A 20,485-nucleotide genomic window follows, 5' to 3' on the forward strand; every position below is an offset into this window, starting at 1 on the left:
AGCGCCGAGTTGCAGGATCAAAAACGTTTACATAGATTCTGTTTCGGATTCAATGATGGCTGAACGTATTCAACCGATGCTTGTGACTACTTGAACCCATTCTGGAGTGTTTTCTCAGTCGAGGAATGCAGCAGCATACTGCCCCAATGTGCTCTGAACGCGCGCTCTGAGTGCGATTGAAAATAGAGGCGGGCATGATAGAACACAGATCATCTTGAGTGCAACTTTGGAGCAAATTCTGCTATACGGATACAGCCAAGTGGTGTATCTACGCATTGAACTCTCGGACGATAGAACAACCTAAATTTTTCCTACTCGATCTCAGGGGCCATGCCATAGATATCCTTATCAGATTACCTTGCAAGCGGCCTCGATGTTACTAGAGATGGGACCCTGGAAGCAACAAAACAGAGCTTGCTTGGTGCTTTCCGGACGACTCCAATTGTCGAGACGCTGAAATGTATTCAACCAAAAATCACGGATGCGAGCAACTTCACACAGATGTAAGCCAGCTCCACGATTCGTGGTAGAATCGGTCATCGTCGTCCATGCTGCCACTTGCGATGGGTTTCCTCTGGGATTCGGTTTCGGGTTCAGACCCCGATTCAGCGTCGAAGTCGTAGTCTGAGTTGTACTCGGGCCCATCAGGATCTTCATCAACAATGTTGTCAAAGTCGCCATCCCCATACTTCGAGGCGTGGCCGCCCCAACCTGATATGTCAGAATACCCAGAAGCATGGGATATTGTATCGTCATCGTAAAAACATATCCATTGTCTGTTCGCGTAGGGGTTGGAACCCCCTTCATTGATGAAACGCAGCACATCTTGGCTGTTGACCCGTGGCGCAATCCGTCCTTCGGACACGTGGTAGCGATCCGACTCCTCATCTCTGGGACTCTTCAAAATGAACGATTCAAAATGCACATTCTTCGCATCGGCAAGGACCTGTATAACATCCCTCCAGCTGCCCGAAACATAGCAGTCCCACAGTACCACAGTAGTCAGAGATGGGGCGTGACGCACAATGAATCGCCTGAGAGTTTGGTTTTGTAACTTTGCCTTTTCTAGTACAAGGGTGTGAAGCTTCGGAAATCGAATGGGTGCAGCAAAAATCTGCAACTCGTTCGGCAAAGACTCGACAAGGTGCGTTTCAGATATTTCTAAGTGCTCAAGTTGCTCTGCTCCCTGCAAGCATGTGTACAACCCGCTGTTGAAAGTAGGAACAGGGCAATCAAGACACAGGCTGATTTTGCGGAGATGCCTGAATGCTTTTGCGAACCGATGCTCAAAATTATCAGCCTGGAAGGGATCCACTGCTTGAATCCCATGTTTCAAGAGTCCTGATTTCCGCTCTGTGATAAGGTTCTCTACGGGAACACCCGTAATCGCCACGGCTTCCAGCATGCAGAGAAACCCTGCACAGTTGCTGAACTTCCCTGTTTCGATTGGACCTTCTCGGAATTCCAGTAAACGCATTACAGCGTCGCTCAACGGAAGAAGATGTTGCCCATCGAATGAGGTTGGCGGGTCCAAAACAGCATCCATGGTATTGCCAGGTACTCTTGCGTCTGTTGAGATGATTGTCTTCAATCCAGACATCGCGCTGCATCCTTCTATCAATGCAGCCAAGCAAGCCTCCTCATTTGCAATGGTGCAATCCCGGTGCTCGCGCAGCGATCGCACTTTACAGCGGAAGTCTTGTGCTTGGTCCAGTTCTTGTAAGGTAGGCTGACCCTGGCTGTCAACTTCTGCAAGCAAATATTTCACTAAAATCTCTTGAGGTGGATCCCACCGCTTGGCGTTCGAGGGAATTTGGAAGCGAGATTCGAAGCGGGATTCGAAGCGAGATTCGAAGCGAGATTCGAAGCGAGATTGGAAGGGCAATTCCTGCCAAATGACACGTTGAACCATCTTGCACAACTTTTGGTCTCGGACTATGTTCAGAAAGCGATGTAAGTGGGACTGCTGAACTGAAACCGTGATTGACCTGAACAGCAATGGGCAAGCAATCGTGGATAGCTCATGACATACGAGGCGTAGAGTCTTGACATCCTGGTACGAGAGGTGGTCGAGCAACAAAAGGATGATCTCTGCAGGTAGTTCGATCGGATGCTTGAACGAGAGAAGCATTATACTCGGATGTAGGGGCTACACCGAGCAGCCTAATATAAACAGTACATCTGAAGACAGATACCCTGACTGCAGGTGACTATTTTGATGGCAATTGAGAGGTCTGGTAGTAATGCAATGCTAGGGTCCTCGTGACTGAATTAGTACCCCTATGCCCAAGAATGGAAGGCACCACCCAGGGTCTTTTCATAGTACTCGGTGCGATCTGGTGTGAAGTCCGCCGTATCGCAATTCACCAATATGGTGTGCATATTACTGGATACACATACGTCCGTTGACCAGGATTCGGAATGGGCCTTTGGAGGTTAAGGTGCCAAGTTCAAAGGTCAAGTTCAAACCGGATCTACTTCGGGCTTGGTAGATCTTGGCATGCTAATATAATTTACATCGAGATTTGCATTGAGAGGAGCATAGTAAGCTGTCGAAGATTACAGAGAACTCGATATATACCAAAAAGGCCATGCAGGTTGAATAAAGCTATCTGTTTATTATTATATATAGGTGATCAAACGCTTATTCGATGATAGCTGCCTTCTCGAGCAAGAGGGGAACCTATTCATATATCCTCGCGCAATCTCGACACCAGAGTGCATCGATGTGTTCGACCACCGAATATCGTATCTAACACTCTAATTTAACGCTCCACGCACACTACACTTCGGCACATATTTGTACGTCCTCATTCAACCTTTCCATGTCTTCTCAGACGTAAGGTCTGGCCCCGAGCATTACTACTTTGGCCTTGTGGGCCACGTCGCTCCTGGTGTGCCATAAGTCCTTGAGGTTTCTGAGTGCCACGTCGCTCTTGGGATGCTACAAGTGCTGGGGTTTTCTGAGTGCCACGACCTTGCTCATCTTTAAGTTGTCGCTCAGATGCGGCTCCTTGTTTCCCTGCCACACCCTGTGCTGATCGTACAGGCTTGTGCCTCAATGCCATCTCTAAGCGCTTGGCCTTGGGTCCAGCAGTTTGTGCTCCATCAGGTGTGCGTGATTGTTCTTCAAAGTCGTTCTGTAATGCAAGGGCGATCTGTCGGAATCTTGAATCATTTTGGAGCCTGGACTGGAAATTCTTGGTTTCATCCTCGCTGAATCCACCATCTAAGAATTGAAGAATGAGCGTGGTGTCGACAGGGTCACCCTTTAAAAGTTTAGCAGCAATCCCGACACCTGCAGCGGTTCCCGCTGGACAAATTAGCCATTGCTTTGGTCGTGACGTACTGTGAAACAAGTACTTACCTGCTCCACAGGCGGCAGAAAGCCCAGCAACCAAAGCAATTTCAGCCATAGCTATGAGTGTGATCGATGTTGGGTATAGTGAATTCTAGACATCCCGTGGATGTTGAAGTGTTGTCATGCTTCATTTAAGACAGTCCTCAGAATATTCACTTTACACTGCATTGAAATGCATGTTAGTTTCTTTATATCTCGTCAGGGGTCATGCTTCAGTTTCAATTTTTGGCCCATCAGTTTTATTTAGATTGTGCTACCAAACACCATCAACTAGTTAGCTTGAGTTTCATCGTAAGCGAACGACGCCGTCAGGCTTGGTGTGAAAAGATGCTCGAAATAAGAATTGAATGAACCACTTATGTAAATCTTGAAACGCTTCTCGAGCACGAGGATGCTGGGAGAATGAGGTTTTGTCACATAGTAGTAAGTGTGGAGCGGCTAACTGACTTGTCAACCTTCCCTTTTTTGGCAATAATTCCAGGCTGATACCCTTGACCCTTAAGTCATCAACTTGTCATGACACTCTGGTTGTTGTTCAGAGATATTCTCAGCACTTGCTACTACTGGTGACTTTACGTCATTAAAAGATACTTGCTACACAGTGTAGGGTATTACTTAACAGAAGGATAGACACCGGTGCGACGTAGATGATGGAACGTTTCTTGAAATAAATCAAGGGTCAAATTTATTGGAGCGCGAGGACCGTCTAGTATCAATCTGGCCATGCTTGGATAAAGAGGGTGCGAAGGGTGGAGCATTAAGGCTTTCCACAGAGTCTTTATTTAGGATATAAGTGGTTGTGCTCCGTGCCTACGGTCATGTCGCACCACTTGTTCGCCTAGATGGCAAGGGGTACGGAGCACCTTTCTCATAGGCTTACTGATGATCACTAGAGCCACCACCACTTACGTTAGGACAATTATGGTGCCACGGATTGTCAGACTAAAGTAACGAGTTAGGTTAGAGTCCTATTAGCTGCCGTCGGGATGGGTCGTTTTACTTTTCTTTCAGATAGGTTCAATGGAAGGTACCTAACAGAAGTGGCGGGGAGAAAGTTACACAGTGGGCTTGAGCCTGACCATATTCAGAAAGATTACTGCATGAACAGGGCTGGGATCCGCTGTAAGAGTTAGAGAACTGAAATTTCTATCCTCCGGATACATGAGATACCTTTGCCCTGGCAAACCATTTTCCTGCCAGCCTACCAGATCTCTGGGATTGTGCAACATCACTCTTCATAGCTCACACTTCCTTGACAAAACCAACCTCGATCAGTTTGTCCACCGCTAGATTCAGTGCTTGTACCTTGCTTCTTGTATTATCTCTGAGCCAGAGAAAAGCGTTCAGAGCAATTCGGCGGAATAGTGGGGTACCTTCAGTAATACGCATCTGTTCTTTGCCCACTATATAAACCACCTGGTTCTCATAGGCTCTCTGTAGGTTGGCTAGCTTCTCTGACATGTGCATCTGCTCAGAGGATGGTTTGATGGAGTTGTGGCGCTGTGCAGATTCGGTTGTACAGGCACGGGTTGGCTGGGCTTGGCAGGAGTCATGTATTGTCCTGGCAGCATTTTTGCCACCTTTTTCGACACCTTCACGTATTATGAAGTTGCGGATTTGATCGAACACAAGCACGCCCAGATCGCGAGTAACGACCACATCCGTGTACCCATGGCGAATGACGAGGCGGAACCAACTTTGCATTGGCAGCTTCTTCTCGCCTGGGGTACCAATAAAGCATCTCGTTACTGAATAACGATCCTCAATTGGAACAGACGGAATTGGCAAGGGCCGCAGGTGGAAAAAGATGGCCACTTCGCAGGTGGTGTGGAACTTTTGCAAGAAATGGATAAAAGCGGTGGGCGTTGTAGATTGTGCACCGGCCTTGTCAAAGAATATACCCATCCCATTGATAGAGCTGATTGAGGAGCCGCCAAATGGGGCGGTGAAGCAAAGACTCTGCAAATCTTTGGATGTTTCATCTCGAGACGTGAGCATGTGGCCTAATGGAAATCGATCTGAGGCTTCAGCACGCCACTGTTGTTCTTTTCCAAAGCGCCAGAGGATGAAAACACTCGACAGAACGAAGGCAAGGACGAGAGTAAACCATGCACCATCCGGGATTTTGGTCGCCGAAGACGAGAGGTAGAGTCCGTCTAGAGCTGCAAAGACAATGTAGCCGGTTATAACCACAATTAAATGGAGACGCCACACGATCAGAGCGACAAGTGCGACCATCGTGGTGGTAATGAATGTAACAAGGATCACACAAAAACCGTATGCATGGCCCAGTCTTGTGGTATTGTTGTATACTGCAGTCACAATAATTGTCCCCACCATCATCAACCAATTCGCAGACGGAATATAAAGTTGACCCCGGAATATCTTGGAGGTATGAACGAGCTTGATCTGTGGAAAGTACGAAAGTTTCATGATCTGTGAAAGTAGTTGGAAAACGGCGGTGATCATCGCTTGGCTTGCCACGATAGCGGCGAGAATTGCAATTACCAAGCTGGGATAGAACATGCCCGGTGGTACTGAGTTGAAAAATGGGTTAGTCCAGGCATCCCGATTGCGACTGATGTAAGCTGCTTGGCCGATGTATGCTAGTAGAAGGCAGGGCCATGCAAAGCATAACCAGGATAGCTGAATAGCAGGTCTCGTAAAGGCGCCAAGGTCAGCAAAAAGAGCCTCAACACCTGTAAAGGCAAGCAAAATGCCACCTAGAGAACTCCAACCGTCGGTCTTGTTGCGCACAAGGTACCAGCCGGCAAAATATGGAGAAAAGGCTTTAAGAACGGATGAATCGTGTACAATAAGATTCTAACTTGAGATCAGCAGCATAGCACATTGAATGATAATTAAACACTTACATAGATACCAAATGCAAGGTTAAGCAGGAGCCAAATTATGACGATTGGGGCGAAGGAACTGGCGATTTTTGTTGTGCCAAATGGTTGCATTAGAAAGAGGAGAACTAAAATGGCACAAGAAACGCCGACGATAGTCGAGCTTGTGATATCTTGCCTCACCGCCCTTAAGCCTTGGATTGCGCCAAGAACAGATTGAGCAGGTGTGAGGATGCCATCAGACATAACCAGAGAAACTCCAAAAACGCCGGTTACTTTGAGAAGGAATTTAACTATTCTGCTTCGCTCGATGAAGTTCCGGGCGCTCTTGTTAGCGAATGGCAAATCTGCGGAGAGAACCCTCTCCATCTTCACGGTCGCTTCTTCTAGAGGATTGCGCTTAATGATATTTGCCTGCAAAGCCCGGTCAGATTGTCTTTTGAAGTGGAGGTGAGTGACCGCTTACAGAGCGGGAGAGAAGCGAATAGAGAGCGAAAGTACCTCCCTCGCCGTCGTCGTCTGCATGAAGCACAATAAGAACATACTTGACAGTGACCATTAAAGTGATGCTCCAGATGATCAGTGAGAGTACGCCGAGGATGTCATCATAGGTAGGATCGCTGACAAAGGTCGATGAATAAACATAGAGTGGGCTTGTACCAATGTCACCATATATGACTCCGGTGGATTGATACGCAAGCCTGGTCCGGGTGTCAGAAGTGCGCAGAACATGTATCCACATCATGATTCACCATAATAGGTACCAACCTTTAAAGGCCTTAAGAGGCGTTAGTAAGCAAAAAATATCAGATGGAAAGCACGGCTTACCTGCTTTTGCTTCAAGTCACGATCGTCCACATATTCATCCTGGCCATCATCATCATCATCGAATCCTTTCGACTTGGTGCTACCCCTTGAGAGACTTGGAGGTCTAGAGCTCGCGGGCCTCTGCCGAGCATAGACACCACCACCAGTTGTACTCATTCGTCGGATGGCATCGCCATTGCATTGAACACCTGCTGCCTCCGTCATATCTCACGAGGAGCAAATGCTGTTCTGATGTATGGAGAAATTGGAGGGCTAAGAAGTGGGCAGCGTTGTATGGGTACAGCAGGAACAAATTAGTAGGGGAGGAACGGATAGAAACGAGGGGGGAACGTAGTTTCACACAGAGAGCGGTGGGCAGAGATATCTCAATTGTGTCAGCGCAAATGTCGAGCAACTGTCGAGCAACTATCCTCGTAGCATGAAATATGTTCAATGATAAGCGATAAGCAAGGGCCAATTGTTACACCCACCTCCATGGTCGAGGAGCTTCTCAGGTCAGCATTGGGGCAGTGCAACAGGTTGCATTCCAATGGTGGGATGGTGACAGGGAGGCGAAGTGATGTCCAAGTTTGCAGCCAATTTCAGACTGTTAGGCCCGAGAAATTCCAGATCAAATGTGATTACACGTGATAAGGAAAGTATTGGATCATGCAAATACTTCCACATAATGGGGCTCCAGTGATGTGATAATGCCTCATGCAAAGGATCCTTGAGCCTAAAGTCAGCTAGGGCCGGCTGCAATATGAATGTGGAAGCTGGACCTGGCGATAGAGTACACAACTAAGTTGTCCTTGGACGGCCATGCAGTAGGGGATAACAAGGACAACATGACTGATTGGATACTGGGGCGATGGCTGTGGAAAGGTGTCAGCTGTGGATCACGATAGTTGTGCAACCACACACTAGTCATACCTGTTTGATGATTAGTCATCTTCCACGCTCTTTTAGGAACTACCCCTGCAGAGGTAGATAAGGTACCCGACAGACTACATCCCCCCCATTCGCACCACTTTTGGGGCCGATATCTCCTTGCCTACCAAAACTTTCAATCCACTAATTTCAGCTTGCCGACATTCTACAGATCACTCATCGAAACCAATACAGAGGGAGGTCGAATGACCAGAATCGAGCAGTGTTTGTTATATAATGCTTATTTGCCTATTCCAATCAATTTTTTCTCCAAACAGCACCAGCGATGTTAAAATAGTAGAAATATGCACTAAGACTCAAAATGCCAAGCAAATTCTGGTGCGAGTTGGGGGGGGGGGGGTTGCCATCACATTCCAAAACATCCTGCCAAAACATCATGATCAGAGTAGCTGCAGCTGACATCTCGCGGATTATGGCGCTGTCATTGAATTAATGATTTGTACCTCGCAGCACAGAATGTTCAAACGCTGTGGAACATGTCAGCATTACAGTTTCACCTAACTTACAGATAAGCAGAAAATGCTGTGTTGCATGTCTGACATTCGATTGCAATGAAAAGACCAGATGTATTATTAGTAGTTAGACAAAATCCAATAATATCACCAACTTTTGAGCAACACTGCGCGCTTCTTCCTCATACTTCCAGTCATTCCTCGGTTGGTAGCCTCTGGCAGGGTATATCTCAGTTGTAAAAACCATCACACCATCTCGACGCGAGGCCTCTACGTCAAGATCTGCACGCCCATGTTGCTCTGATCAACTCGAAAATGTGTGGTTATGCCGGCATTAGCGTACTAGGGATGCTGACGTAGTCAGCAACGCTCAACCAATAATGGTGAGAGTACGACCGAAGCCTTGGCCTTAACCAGCGGGGAATTACGGACAATCAAAAGGGTGGCAACGTCTGTTGAGCATTGGGATGATGATTGGATACTGATACTGGAATAGCATGCTGAGCATGGCTTTCCAGCTGCAAACTGTATCACGTCTATCACGTGCGCCAGCGCTACTTGGCAGGCGATAGATTAGCTTCGGTTGCTCATTGCAACTTCAATTTCTCCACCTCTCAAAACACTTTTTCGCACAACGTGTATGCTTGTTCAATCTTCTGCTCTGTTCATTGATGCTCGACAAAACTTAGGACGTCCGGATCTCCTGGGTTCGAGTTCCAATTGGGTCGTTGCAAAATACGGTTTAGCCTAGTAAAGGATTTCCTTTTGAGGAATGGTGGTGGTCTGCCGCTCGAGGTTTGATCGGATAGTTGTGCTCCGGTCAGCCTTTACAGGCACCAAAACTGGGGCAAGCAGACACGGCTTCTCGTTCTTTTTCGACAACTACTCACTCTGGCGTGAGGTACTGATAGTAGGTGAGTCCGTGTGAGCGGGCGGCGGCAGGACGACAGCCTTCAACGCGGCTCTTTGGGGTTTATTTGCCGACATTGTAACATGTTTGATAGGAGTGATGGGTCCTAGCTTGGGAAAATCCAGAAATGTTCCAAGGCCTCGCCTAATTTTCACATCCCTAATTTGATTTTCTGTAACTTGATACAGTGTTTAGACCATGGCCTTGATCTTTAGGGTTGCGTGAAAGCAGCCCAAGGCTAAAAGTAATACGTGAACACCCCAAATGCAACACCAGTGTCTAGGCAGCTCTGACGTCATGATGAAATGATTATTCCAACTGAAAAATAACAGAAACTGATCATCCAGACAGTTTCCCATGGTGTATAAGGATTAGATTTCATAGTTCTATCATAGAAGACAAATCCATGACCAGTTCACAGCAGATTTCCATGATATCAAACATCGCTTGGTCTAGATGCAAGTAGGATGAAATTCGTGATTCCGTTGTGGTAGGGGCATTGTTTTCGACCGCGTGTTGTTTTCCCCTGCAGTGACTTGCACTCTGCCCCTCTGCAGTCTGGCGGAGTTGTTCAAGCACGTTCTGATGATGGTCGTCGCTGCATCGCATGTGATATCTGCAGCACTCTGTGATCAGTGCCTGTCATAGAAATTGTTCTCCGTAGCCGTAGGAAAGCTGGAAACTTACATGTTGGTATCACAATCCGTCTCGGATAAATCCGCCTCGGAAGAAGAATCCTCGTCAGAAAAGTCTTCATTAGAAGAATTCCCCTCAGAATAATCCCAATCCGAAGAATCCGAAGAATCCGCAGAACCCTCGTCGGAAGAATCCCCACCAGAAGAACATTCGTCAGAAGGGTCTTCGTCAAAAGAATCCCAATACCGCACTTTCTCCGGGTCGGGAACACACAAGTCGCCTTCTGACTCTCTTTTCAGCCTCATCCGAGAGTTGTGGCCAGTCCTCGCATCTCTCAATTCCGTCTGGTGGTGAAGGTTCTCCAAGAATGTTTCCGAGTTGGGAGCTGTGTGGCGCATTACGAATGGATTGATATCCACGTTATCAGTAGGCATCACATATCAATGGGTCTGAAGCAAAATAGCAAACCGAAGCAGAGCGAAAAAGAAAACATGATAATCCGATTCTGTGCTGGTAAGTATGTATTGAGTAGAAATGTTAAATGTGAGGCCTGAGACTGCGACTGTTAATGTTTCGAGGGTCCAAACTCATTACAGTCAGAAGTGAGTAAGCACACACTGACATACGGAGTAATACAGCTTGAAACGTAAGACTCTTCGAAGACGTCACACCTCTTGAAACGCAACGCAAGTAAGTATACACGCCATGCGCGTTGGTCAAGTCCATATTTGAGGAATTTGTCCACACCAATGCATTGTAAAGTATAGAGCGACTCATTTTTATTTTGATCTAAAAACAATTGTTTTCAAGCACAAGGGATGAGAGGAAGGGGCACAGCGGCACCTAACAACGGGTGAGACAGGGCAGAGTTGCATTGGTGGTGCGTCGATAGCTGGAGGCCCGGGTTCAGCTGGGAAGCAAGTATACGCCCAGTCTCGAAAGGGGAGGGCGAAACGCTGGCTAGGAGGGAACCGAGTCTCATACAAAGACAACTTCAGAGGATCTGACTAGAATAACCGCTGGGGAATGTGTGTTTGGGTTGTTACATGCATTGGTCGCTTACCGCAAGGCCCTAAAAATTTCTGGGGAGGCGGCCAGACGCTTGGATTACGGTAAGGTAAAAGAAAAGGAATCAGCGGTCACAAATACCAATTTTTGCCGCCGTTTCACTAATACATGAAAAGTCTTACACACACGGCAGTATCAATGTGCCATATAATGAGATCATACAAAGTTTGATAAGTTTGACCTTGACCTTCTATTCTATTGAGATTTTCTTCGCAAATATGTGGATGTAAGAAGATGTAGATCTTCAACTGGAAGCCTGAAATAGCTAAGACTTTTAGTACACAATTATGGTTGGTGGTGCAAATCTGAATCTGTCCTGCTAATATTTTTCCGAATCCAAACCAGCTGTTCAAGCCTCTGCGAATGCCAACGGAGTGGTATAGTTGCTCTTTGAGGAGTCCTCTTAGCAAGCGAGAAACTACCCTTGCACGGCTGCCTCGCTTTGCATGCACGAGTCCTAGTTGTTCTCCTGATCCCTACGCGTATCCAGGGTCAGCATTTGGATGTTCAATGAGTTAGCTGGCTTACATGTGCCCACAGTCTGGACATCGGTAGAAGATCGTGCTACCCTCATCAGCGCTTCTCAATTGCGCCTCAGACCAGGTCATCTCCTTTGCATGGCATATTGGACATTCTCTGGCAATTCTTCGGGTGTTTTCGAGGTCTTTCGAAGTGATGTTCTGGGTCGTGGATTTGAGTTTGGTGCGAAGTGCAGATGGGAACTTGTTGCTCTTGGAAATTGTCGCCTGCGAGGAAATATTGTCTATATCCAGGATTAGAATGATAGTTTGTGGGAGCAACGGATGGAACAGCCCGACTCTTGCAAAGCCTCCCGCATATGTCACACTTCACGTGGTCATTTGTTATTTCATCAAGAATGTTTCCACAGTCATCGCAAAATTGTATTCCCATGGTCAGTAAACGCAGTGTTCCATGGACAGAGTGATCAGAAAATTGTGTGTCAATCCGCCTGCTCTGAGAAGTCCGCCAATACTTAGTACGGCGAGCTCCACCGGCTTGGCAGACACTTGAATTGTCCCTGGATGAGAGTAAGTAAGAACTTCAGTGGTGGGAGTTCTTTGCGACCTCGATTGAGTGTCTGGATCGCAATCGCGAGCTTCTGATATAATTTATGCCCCAGCAATCACAGCTGGGTAGTTGTTGGTCTTTGTTTATGTGACGAGCAATTGTGAAAAGCGTCCATGCCAAGAAACGCCGCAAGGGAGGTTTCTTGAGTGAGAGCCTCGGTTCGGTTGAAGACCAACCAGCATCTTGTCATACATGCTTGCCCTGGACATACTCCGTAAGCAAATGGTGAACTGGTGAAGAAAAATTATCCGAAGATCATGCTTTCAGGCTGAGCTGGATGGACAGTTCTCTAGCTGTGTTTCTGCGATCTTTGCAGACCTCGTCCCATGATAGTGATGCTTCGAGGTTCGAAACGGCTATCGAACTTCGCTGCACCAAGTACTGACTTGTCTAGCAGGCTCCTGCCCACTGCCACGGGGCTGTTAGTATCCCTCACAAATCCTCTCAACATTACCCTGATAACATCGCAACTTCTTTCTGCTTCAAGCCTCTGGGATGGAATTCAGGATCTACGCGCGTGCACGCGCATCTTCAATGTTTTCTATACTGCGGCAGTACAGCTATCTGAGCGATCTGCTTCTGACGCACGGTTTGGTTATTCACCAGCACCGCTGATGGAGAAGGCGTGCTGGGCAACAGCAGTTGTGAAAGGCGCAGATGACAAGTCACCTAGATGGCGGCACACTCTTATATTAGGGGCCATTCTTCTCGGGTTCGAAGAGAAGCAAAAGCAGAGTCTACCACAACATCTTCGCTCCAGGCTGGAGTCTGCCCTGCTGACCGCCACGAACCTTGCCTTGGAGCTCAACCACAGAAGTGAAAACATCGGAAAGTTCGCCATTGCTTTTGTACTCGTTCATAGTTTCGGACTGTTATCCGCGCACAACCAAGCACAATTCAACCATGATCTTATCCTGCCCCTCCTGATAGAAACGACATTCTCTTCACCAGAAGGCCTTGAACATGGGTACTGGCTGGGTGCAATCGATAGCGAGGTGATAGAAGTCACGGACAGGAAGTTCAACTGGTCCGCAAGATCAAACACATATCATCACATCCGGGAAATGCAACAACGACCTCTAGTAGCTTCATTAGGGTCTATGTCACGCCTAATGGCTTATGCTATCAGGAGTGTACACAAATCGGTCCTTTTAGTACCCACGATGGACTGCGTTGCGGAGTTTGCGAGAACACTGTGGCTTTCGTGGCGTCAAAACAAGCTCTCAGAAATCGACGTTTCGGAAGAGCTCGAATACCTTGATGCAGAATCCAGAAAAACCACTTTACCAACCCTGTGGCATCTCTTGCGATTGTCATTGTTTGCGGTTGTGATTATTTTGAGAGCCCTTATGGGTAGATTGCTCTCGGACCCGGTCCTTGCCTCCGACTCGAAAGCTCCTTTCCTCGCAATGCAATGCTTACTCATCCTTCGAAATCTATCTTTTATCTCATCGCGTCTTGGACAGATATCCTCGTCTCAGTATGTCTTTGTCAACATGGCGGCTATAGACGTTCTTACTCAATATCCAGAGCAAGCTGAAAATTTGATTCAAAGCATAAAGCCAGTCGCAAAAGGACTAATACCATCTCATCCTGCTGATCGTTGTCTGGACCTTTTCTTTTTCAATACTGCTGAGCATTTTACGCCGAGCCTTGTTCCTAAGACCAACGAGGATATAGTTCTTGCCGGCGCTATGCCGTATCTTGTCACAGGGGGTAGTAAGGTCTTGATGGAAATCTTTGAAGCCGCCCATAGCGTAGCGCTCTCTGTTCTGGCTTCACCAAACAACACGGAATTGACGGCTCGACAGCTACCATTCTACCTGGATGCACTGTTCAACTGCTTTCCAGACAGCCTTTCACCACGCCAGTTCAGGTTAGCCTTCAAAACAATTGTCAGAATATCCACACCGCCATCTGCTCTCGCTCAATCACAACCACTGCTCCCATCCATCATCTTGGAGACTATATTTGGGAGGGCTGAACGGGCGCCAACTACACCGTTGCCACAAGCGATACTCAAGCCTCAACCGATCAACCAAGAGATTCCTCTTTCCGAGCAGGCTGTGTTCGTTATGGCTATGACAGACAGCCTATGCTTCCTTCATCCTGCTCTTCTCGAAGAATGGCTTCCAATGACAGCCTCACTCGTGGCTCAGATCGAGGAGGAAGAGATGCGCAGGGCATGTCAAGATCGTTTTTGGGAAGCGATGAGTAGTGGTGAGATGGACGTTGAAAGAGCCGCGCTCTGTGTAGCATGGTGGAGCTCAAGAGGAGGCAGGGAGCTGGTTCTCCAGAACGACAATGCTCTGCAAATTGAGCCTGTAATGTCAGGGGCTTTATCAATGGATAGCAAGCTGTGACCATGCATGGCTACGAAAGATGACACCTTTCTCGTTATTTGGCAAGGTGCACGGACAACCGCTTCCTGTTGGCTATGATGCATTGACGTACCATATCTTTGCATCCTAGCTACCGCAAAACGGCCTGTGGACAGCGGTTCATAATTCACCCCAAGATTATCGAAAATGGAGCTCCTTCACAAAGACGATGTAGCTTGCCTACGTATTGGTACAGGACAAGGACGGACGGCAGTAACCACAAAACAGAATCCAGAGGTGCAAGTGTGCAAGGGAAACAAAGGACTAGCTTGGATGCCGCATCAAAGGTGACAGCTGGTGAGGCCAGCCCATGGATCACTTCCTCTGCACATATATCTCACAGACGCTGTATCCAATTTCACCAGGTCTATTATTTCTGTTCAAAAGCAAGGCCAGAGTACAATTAGTCTTGGGCAAGTGCCTACAGCATCCACAGACCAGATCATCTGCAGCTTGGTTACAACTTCTGAATCCAACTCGAGATCTACAGCATACTCATCCACTGAGTCAAAGGTCATGGCCTCCCTCCGCCGCAACAAGACTCTCTCTCCAGATGGGCAAACCGCTAAGTTTCTCTACACCATCATCAAGCAACTCGACCTTAAGGCTATTGATTGGAACCTTGTGGCTGGCAGTCTGGAGATCACGAACGGCCATGCGGCAAGAATGCGGTATAGTCGTTTCAAGCAACACATGGAAGGAGCAGTCACCCAGCCGAGAGCGCCTAGGACAAGTAAGAAAGATGGTAAGGAGGGGAAGGAGGGGAAGGAGAGGAAGGAGGTAGGCAAGAAGGGGAAGAAGAGAGGTTTCGAAGAAGACACGGATGATCAGAAAGATGCTCCAGTGTTTCCGAAAAGCGAGCCCGGACTAGCTGGTACAGGTGTAAGAGTTAAACGAGAATGTGTTGGTGGTAGCATACGCATCAAGAGCGAGACAGATCCAGAACCATCCTCTCCTGAAGTTCACATCAAACAGGAACCTGGTCTCTTTCCGAACGAACGGATTGCCGTCAGCGAAGCACCGTCTGCCACCAGGATAAAGCAAGAGCCCGAGCCTACCAATAAAAACTCCACCATCAACCCTGATATCTGGCACGTCCTCCCGCATGCGCCCAGCAACGAGACTTTTCTTCAGAACCAAGTATCGAGAGCAACTACCCTGACGAGCCAGCCTCTCGATCCTGCTCTTCGTCAATCACATCCCCTTCCAGCTCCTCAGTCGACAGTTTCGTTGGCCGACCTGGAAGTCTCTCCTCGGTCCCAAGGACCTACTATCACAGGCTCTGCAGACACCGGCACCACTCGTCGCCGCAACTTCATGACCGGTTTTGCATCAGGGCAGCAAAATGTGCTCGGTGGTTCTGCTGGCAGCAATATCGGTACTGTGCAGATCAAAGCCGAGCCTTTATCTGATATGGACTGGATGATCACTGGGCCGAACACGGACGTGATGGTGAAGAGCGAGCCGCTGGAGATTTGATCGGATGGAAGAGGGTTGGTTATCTGGCTCGGAAGTGGTGGTAACCATGGGGAAAGGGAGGCTACAGGAATGAGCTGAATTTCCCAAAGGATATGTTTATTCATTGCTATGCAGGAAACCGAGGGAGGGTCAGTAGGTTTAGAGATAGTTGGAATGTATTCGCATCACTACCAGTTTGACAGACAAGCGATGCCACCCTGACTTACACTAAGCACTACTATCCATAACTATCACAAACACTTACACACTTCACTCCGGTCCCCTCTCCTTCCGTAATTAGCACTACCCCCAAAAGGGCGGCGGCCCTCCATCACCGACCCACCTGCTCCGCTCACCCCTCCTCCTCCCAAGCCCATTCCCCACCTCCCAGACCCTAGGCCTCGAATCCGCATCCCAATTCTCCTTCCCCGGCCCATAAACCGGCACATCCCACAACCTGTCCCACCCAAACTTCCTATACCGATCCTCCTCCGTCTCCGCCCCGGCCATCTCCCCAAAGCGTCCGTTCCTCAACAACTCGCTGTCATCGAATCGTGGTTCCGCGCGCCCGATATGGCGGAAGAAGTGCTTGTTGCGGTCTTTCCGGGCCCGGCAGCGGTCATTGAGGATCTGGTTGGGTTCGAAGCGCGTCCAGTCGCCTTCGGAGAGGAGGGCTTGCAGATGCGAGCGGGGGAGGCCGTAGATGTCGAGCGGGTGGACATTGTAGATTTGGGCGTGGGCTTCGGCGCGCTGTGATAAGGGGTTTAGATTTATGAATTTATGCGCTTTTTAGCTCGGTTTTTTTGGTGTGGGTGTGGATCTTGTTGGATGTGGCGTAATGAGAGGATGGACAAGAAGAAAATTCTACTCACCGCTTGGTCACGATATCTCATCCTCCCTACTGCCTCTCTGAACTCTTTCCTTCTCTTGTCGCCGCCTACAAGGACGCCGCCGTTGGGCCAGTACGGTCCTGTGGGCCAGATGCGGTCGAGGATGGCTGGGCTGCCGCCTCGAGAGGCACGTTTTCTTTCTTCACGTAGCCAGCGGGTACGGGCTTTGCCGCTTAGCATACGTTCTTTGGCTGTCCAGTATTCGGGGGGTGTTTGGGAGAGGTGGTGGAGTTTGCGGGCTTTTGAGGCGGAGAGGGTGCGGTAGCCCAGGATGCATTCGAGAATGTCTTCCATGGTGTCTTGTATCAAGGGAAGAAGAGGTATGAAGGTGAACAGGAAGAACTGGTTGCAGGAAGTGATAGCAGAAGTGATAAGGAAGACTGAAGCAAGGATTACAGTTGGGTAGGCTGGGCAAAGAGTTCAAGGAACAGCGGGGCGTTGGCAGCAAACGGAAGCGTGCATGTGGACAGGCCAGAAAATGAATGCTGCCTTTTCGTTGCTTCTCTAAAGAGCGGTCAATCAAGAGAACACATGTTCCGGATCAGATCTGAACAGAGCAAACAATCCAAGAAGCGTTCGTGCCACCACAGGCCAAAGCAAAGGATGTACGCCAATAGAATGGTGAGATTCGGAATGCTTTCTCGGAAACTCATGCAAGCACGCAGGCCTTCTGTCAGCTGTGCTTGAGCGATTATTCGATGTGTATAATCAAATAGAGGAAGACACGCTGCAGACTGCCTTTTTTATCGAGCAGGCAGCACATACATCCAGCCCGCTATGAAGGAGCAAGAAGTAGATGGTAAAGAGTGGACTCAGTTATGAAATATGCTTCACTTTCACAGCCCAAGTCAGTTGCCCAGCGGATATTGGGATGCCAACAGCAGATGTGAAATGTGTCTGATGAAAAGCTCGAGTAATGTACCTCGTTGGAATGGGGCTCTGTCCATGCTATAAAATGATTTCAAGTGAATAGAATGTTCATAGTGAGGTATTTCCAGAAGCCCAAAATTCGCAGGGTCTATGGGAAAATTCACCATAGAGGATTAAGAACATGGGAAACTCGCCCAGTTTACTGAACAGCACGTCAGATGTAAGCTTCCGCTCATGAAGCACCAGAGCCATCTTCTTGGGTTTACAGATCTTGCTCAGAGGTCTGATAGATCTCGTCAATGCCCCCAAGACGTTCTGCTAAAGTCTTGACAAATGCCGGGGCCACATCCTCAACGCGGATACTTTCAGCGCCGTGGGCTTGCTCTGCACTGAGCCACGTGACATGCTTGCCCTCAAGACCACATGCAACGATTCGACTGAAGCCCCAGCTGAGGAAATCCTCACGATCAGTAACATTGAGCCCAATGCCGTGTGATGTAATGCCTCTTCGAACCTGAACTCCAATAGCACAGATCTTGTGTTGGCCTCCTTTTGCCCAGACACCCGGGTCCTCAGTGGTTTCGACAGCAGGAACGCCAAAGCTCGTGCAAACCGCAATGACTGTGTCTTCGAGCAGGTGAATGTAATTTCGTGGAGTGATCTTATGCCGCCGAAGATCGATTATTGGATAAGCAACAAGCTGTCCCGGCCCGTGATATGTCACCTGGCCTCCTCTTTGTGCCTCTACGACCGTGGCTCTGCCATTGCCCTCCAGGAACCGCCGTTGCTGCTCGCCCACTCTATTGAGCTGCCTTCTACCAAACGTATAGACTGGTTGGAATTCGGCAGTGATGACCGTAGGATCTGGCAGTTGTATAGTACGAGAATCTTGAAGGCCTGAGGATTTCGACTTGTGCACACGGTCTTTGGCCTGAAAATACCTTTGTAGTAGAACTTCTTGAATGTTTGCAGCATGATGGTACGAAGTCAGCGCAGGTAGTCGCAGATGAGCTAGTCGCATGGCAGATAGCACCTGTGAACTAGAAAATGTATGAGCAGCATCATAGACTCGAAAACATTACTATTTGCAAGGAGCGTTCAAGTTTGTTGTCCTCGAAGGAGGACTCTTATACGTACTAACTAACTAGCAGAGAAATCCAGCGGAACTGTCAGAACTCAATTTCGAGTCCAGAATGGCTTGGCATTTTCCAAATCACAGTCCATGTTACGAGTTGTCTACGAGATATTCACATCACACCTGCGCCCGAGCTCACTACCGGGGTCTACTACAAGGGTGCTGCCGCTCTTGCTCACCCGGTGTACGGCGGACTGTTACGGGCTTAAGGTCACATCAAATTTTCAGACCTTAGAAGTCAGAATTCAAAACTCCACACAGAGACCTCGCTACCCCCATCTTCCTATTGCTAACTACTTCCTCGTACGGCAGTTCTAATCTAGTCTCTATCTTGAACTGCATCAAAGTCATCATCTTCTGCACCATCTCCTCCCAAATCCATTTCTCGTACGGTCTCTCCCTCTGCAGGCTGCCAGTTCAATGCTCCTGTAGGCTTTGTTGATAAACCTAATTCTGGCTCATTTCCACTTCTTCAGGTCGTCTTTCACCTCCTCAGACAGCATGTCTGATTGCAGAAGGGTCTGATGCAGATTAGGATCCTCCTTCGCTCTTGGGATCTCAGTTTCCCTTTGAGTCAATGCGTCAGCTTTTCTGTTGGCAGCTCCTGGGCGATATCTGATCTTGAAGTTGTATTGAGATAACAACTCCGCCTAGCGTGCTTGCCGACGTGTCAGCTTCTTCGTTGACATGAAATACTCCAGAGCCTTGTGATCTGTGAGTATTTGGACAGGATCCTCTCCTAGCGAGCGTAGCTCCGGCGACCATTCCTCGAAACAACGGACAATAGCCAGCAGTTCCTTGTCGTAAATCGCGTAATTACGCTCTGCTGGTGCCATACTTGTTGAGAAGAATGCCACAGGATGGAGTTCTCCATCCTCCCCTTGTTGCGGGTCGCTCGCGTTGCACTCCACAACCGTCTCCTTCTCAGGGTCGAAATGAGCGAGGACTGGCTCCTTCGAAACGAGGTCCTTCAGGGCCTGGAACGCCTCAGTACAGCGGTCATCCTAGGTGCGCCCCGCATCCTTCTTTAACAGGTCATTCAGCAGCCTTGCTACCTTGCTGAATCCTAAGCAGAATCGTCGATAGAAGTTGACAAACCCCAGGAATCTCCGTACCGCGCGGACATCTCCTGGGTTGGGTTTCTCCCACTCCCGAATGACTCGTACGCGCTCTGGATCCATCTGAATGCCCTCTGGAGTCACGATCAACCTGAGATACTTCACTGACTATGTATAGAACTCGCTTTTCTTGATGTCAGCCTGAATATCACTTTCGCGGAGAATCTGTAAGACCTCTCGTACGTGTTGCTTGTGTTCTTTTCTCGATTAGCTGAAGATCAAGATGTCATCTAGGTACAGCACAACGAATTTTCCAAGCACCTTCATAAATTTCTCGTTCATGAAGCGTTGGAACGTCGCTAGCGCAGAGATTAATCCGAACAACAGTACCCTATATCAGTAGTTGCCATACGCAGTGCTAAACGTGGTAAGTTCGCAGTCCTTCTTAGTCGCCAAACGAATCCGGTAATATGCCTGTCAAATATCCAGCTTGGAGAAGACCATAGCTTTTCTAAGAAGACTCATGGTCTCGTCGATCTGAGGGATGGCGTAGCTATTCTTCTTTGTAAT

At 48.4% G+C, this 20,485-nt stretch overlaps 9 protein-coding genes across 9 annotated transcripts; 2 read left to right on the forward strand and 7 right to left on the reverse strand.

The window, feature by feature from the left end:
* Nucleotides 1–493: 493 nt before the first annotated feature.
* Nucleotides 494–1,912, reverse strand: EPUS_05177 (uncharacterized protein; the record flags this gene model as incomplete). The annotated part of the gene is made up of 1 exon (XM_007789554.1): nucleotides 494–1,912. One exon carries the CDS (start codon nucleotides 1,910–1,912, stop codon nucleotides 494–496), a length of 1,419 nt encoding a protein of 472 aa, XP_007787744.1.
* Nucleotides 1,913–2,810: 898 nt separating this feature from the next.
* EPUS_05178 (uncharacterized protein) lies at nucleotides 2,811–3,416 on the reverse strand (the record flags this gene model as incomplete). Its single annotated transcript, XM_007789555.1, has 2 exons — nucleotides 2,811–3,313; nucleotides 3,368–3,416. The coding sequence occupies 2 exons, from the start codon at nucleotides 3,414–3,416 to the stop codon at nucleotides 2,811–2,813; spliced, it is 552 nt and encodes a 183-aa protein (XP_007787745.1).
* A 1,187-nt stretch (nucleotides 3,417–4,603) lies between these two features.
* On the reverse strand, nucleotides 4,604–7,242 carry EPUS_05179 (uncharacterized protein; the record flags this gene model as incomplete). The annotated part of the gene is made up of 5 exons (XM_007789556.1): nucleotides 4,604–6,184; nucleotides 6,235–6,624; nucleotides 6,677–6,911; nucleotides 6,963–6,988; nucleotides 7,039–7,242. 5 exons carry the CDS (start codon nucleotides 7,240–7,242, stop codon nucleotides 4,604–4,606), a joined length of 2,436 nt encoding a protein of 811 aa, XP_007787746.1.
* A 2,771-nt stretch (nucleotides 7,243–10,013) lies between these two features.
* EPUS_05180 (uncharacterized protein) lies at nucleotides 10,014–10,400 on the reverse strand (the record flags this gene model as incomplete). Its single annotated transcript, XM_007789557.1, has 1 exon — nucleotides 10,014–10,400. The coding sequence occupies one exon, from the start codon at nucleotides 10,398–10,400 to the stop codon at nucleotides 10,014–10,016; it is 387 nt and encodes a 128-aa protein (XP_007787747.1).
* Nucleotides 10,401–12,458: 2,058 nt separating this feature from the next.
* Nucleotides 12,459–14,486, forward strand: EPUS_05181 (uncharacterized protein; the record flags this gene model as incomplete). Its single annotated transcript, XM_007789558.1, has 1 exon — nucleotides 12,459–14,486. The coding sequence occupies one exon, from the start codon at nucleotides 12,459–12,461 to the stop codon at nucleotides 14,484–14,486; it is 2,028 nt and encodes a 675-aa protein (XP_007787748.1).
* A 534-nt stretch (nucleotides 14,487–15,020) lies between these two features.
* EPUS_05182 (uncharacterized protein) lies at nucleotides 15,021–15,983 on the forward strand (the record flags this gene model as incomplete). Its single annotated transcript, XM_007789559.1, has 1 exon — nucleotides 15,021–15,983. The coding sequence occupies one exon, from the start codon at nucleotides 15,021–15,023 to the stop codon at nucleotides 15,981–15,983; it is 963 nt and encodes a 320-aa protein (XP_007787749.1).
* Nucleotides 15,984–16,232: 249 nt separating this feature from the next.
* EPUS_05183 (uncharacterized protein) lies at nucleotides 16,233–17,146 on the reverse strand (the record flags this gene model as incomplete). Its single annotated transcript, XM_007789560.1, has 3 exons — nucleotides 16,233–16,250; nucleotides 16,302–16,712; nucleotides 16,835–17,146. The coding sequence occupies 3 exons, from the start codon at nucleotides 17,144–17,146 to the stop codon at nucleotides 16,233–16,235; spliced, it is 741 nt and encodes a 246-aa protein (XP_007787750.1).
* An 838-nt stretch (nucleotides 17,147–17,984) lies between these two features.
* EPUS_05184 (uncharacterized protein) lies at nucleotides 17,985–18,743 on the reverse strand (the record flags this gene model as incomplete). Its single annotated transcript, XM_007789561.1, has 1 exon — nucleotides 17,985–18,743. One exon carries the CDS (start codon nucleotides 18,741–18,743, stop codon nucleotides 17,985–17,987), a length of 759 nt encoding a protein of 252 aa, XP_007787751.1.
* Nucleotides 18,744–19,507: 764 nt separating this feature from the next.
* On the reverse strand, nucleotides 19,508–20,038 carry EPUS_05185 (uncharacterized protein; the record flags this gene model as incomplete). The annotated part of the gene is made up of 2 exons (XM_007789562.1): nucleotides 19,508–19,834; nucleotides 19,913–20,038. 2 exons carry the CDS (start codon nucleotides 20,036–20,038, stop codon nucleotides 19,508–19,510), a joined length of 453 nt encoding a protein of 150 aa, XP_007787752.1.
* Between the last annotated feature and the right edge of the window lie 447 nt (nucleotides 20,039–20,485).

This window comes from Endocarpon pusillum, assembly GCF_000464535.1.
Source record: "Endocarpon pusillum Z07020 unplaced genomic scaffold scaffold1122, whole genome shotgun sequence".
NCBI classification, from domain to species: domain Eukaryota; kingdom Fungi; phylum Ascomycota; class Eurotiomycetes; order Verrucariales; family Verrucariaceae; genus Endocarpon; species Endocarpon pusillum.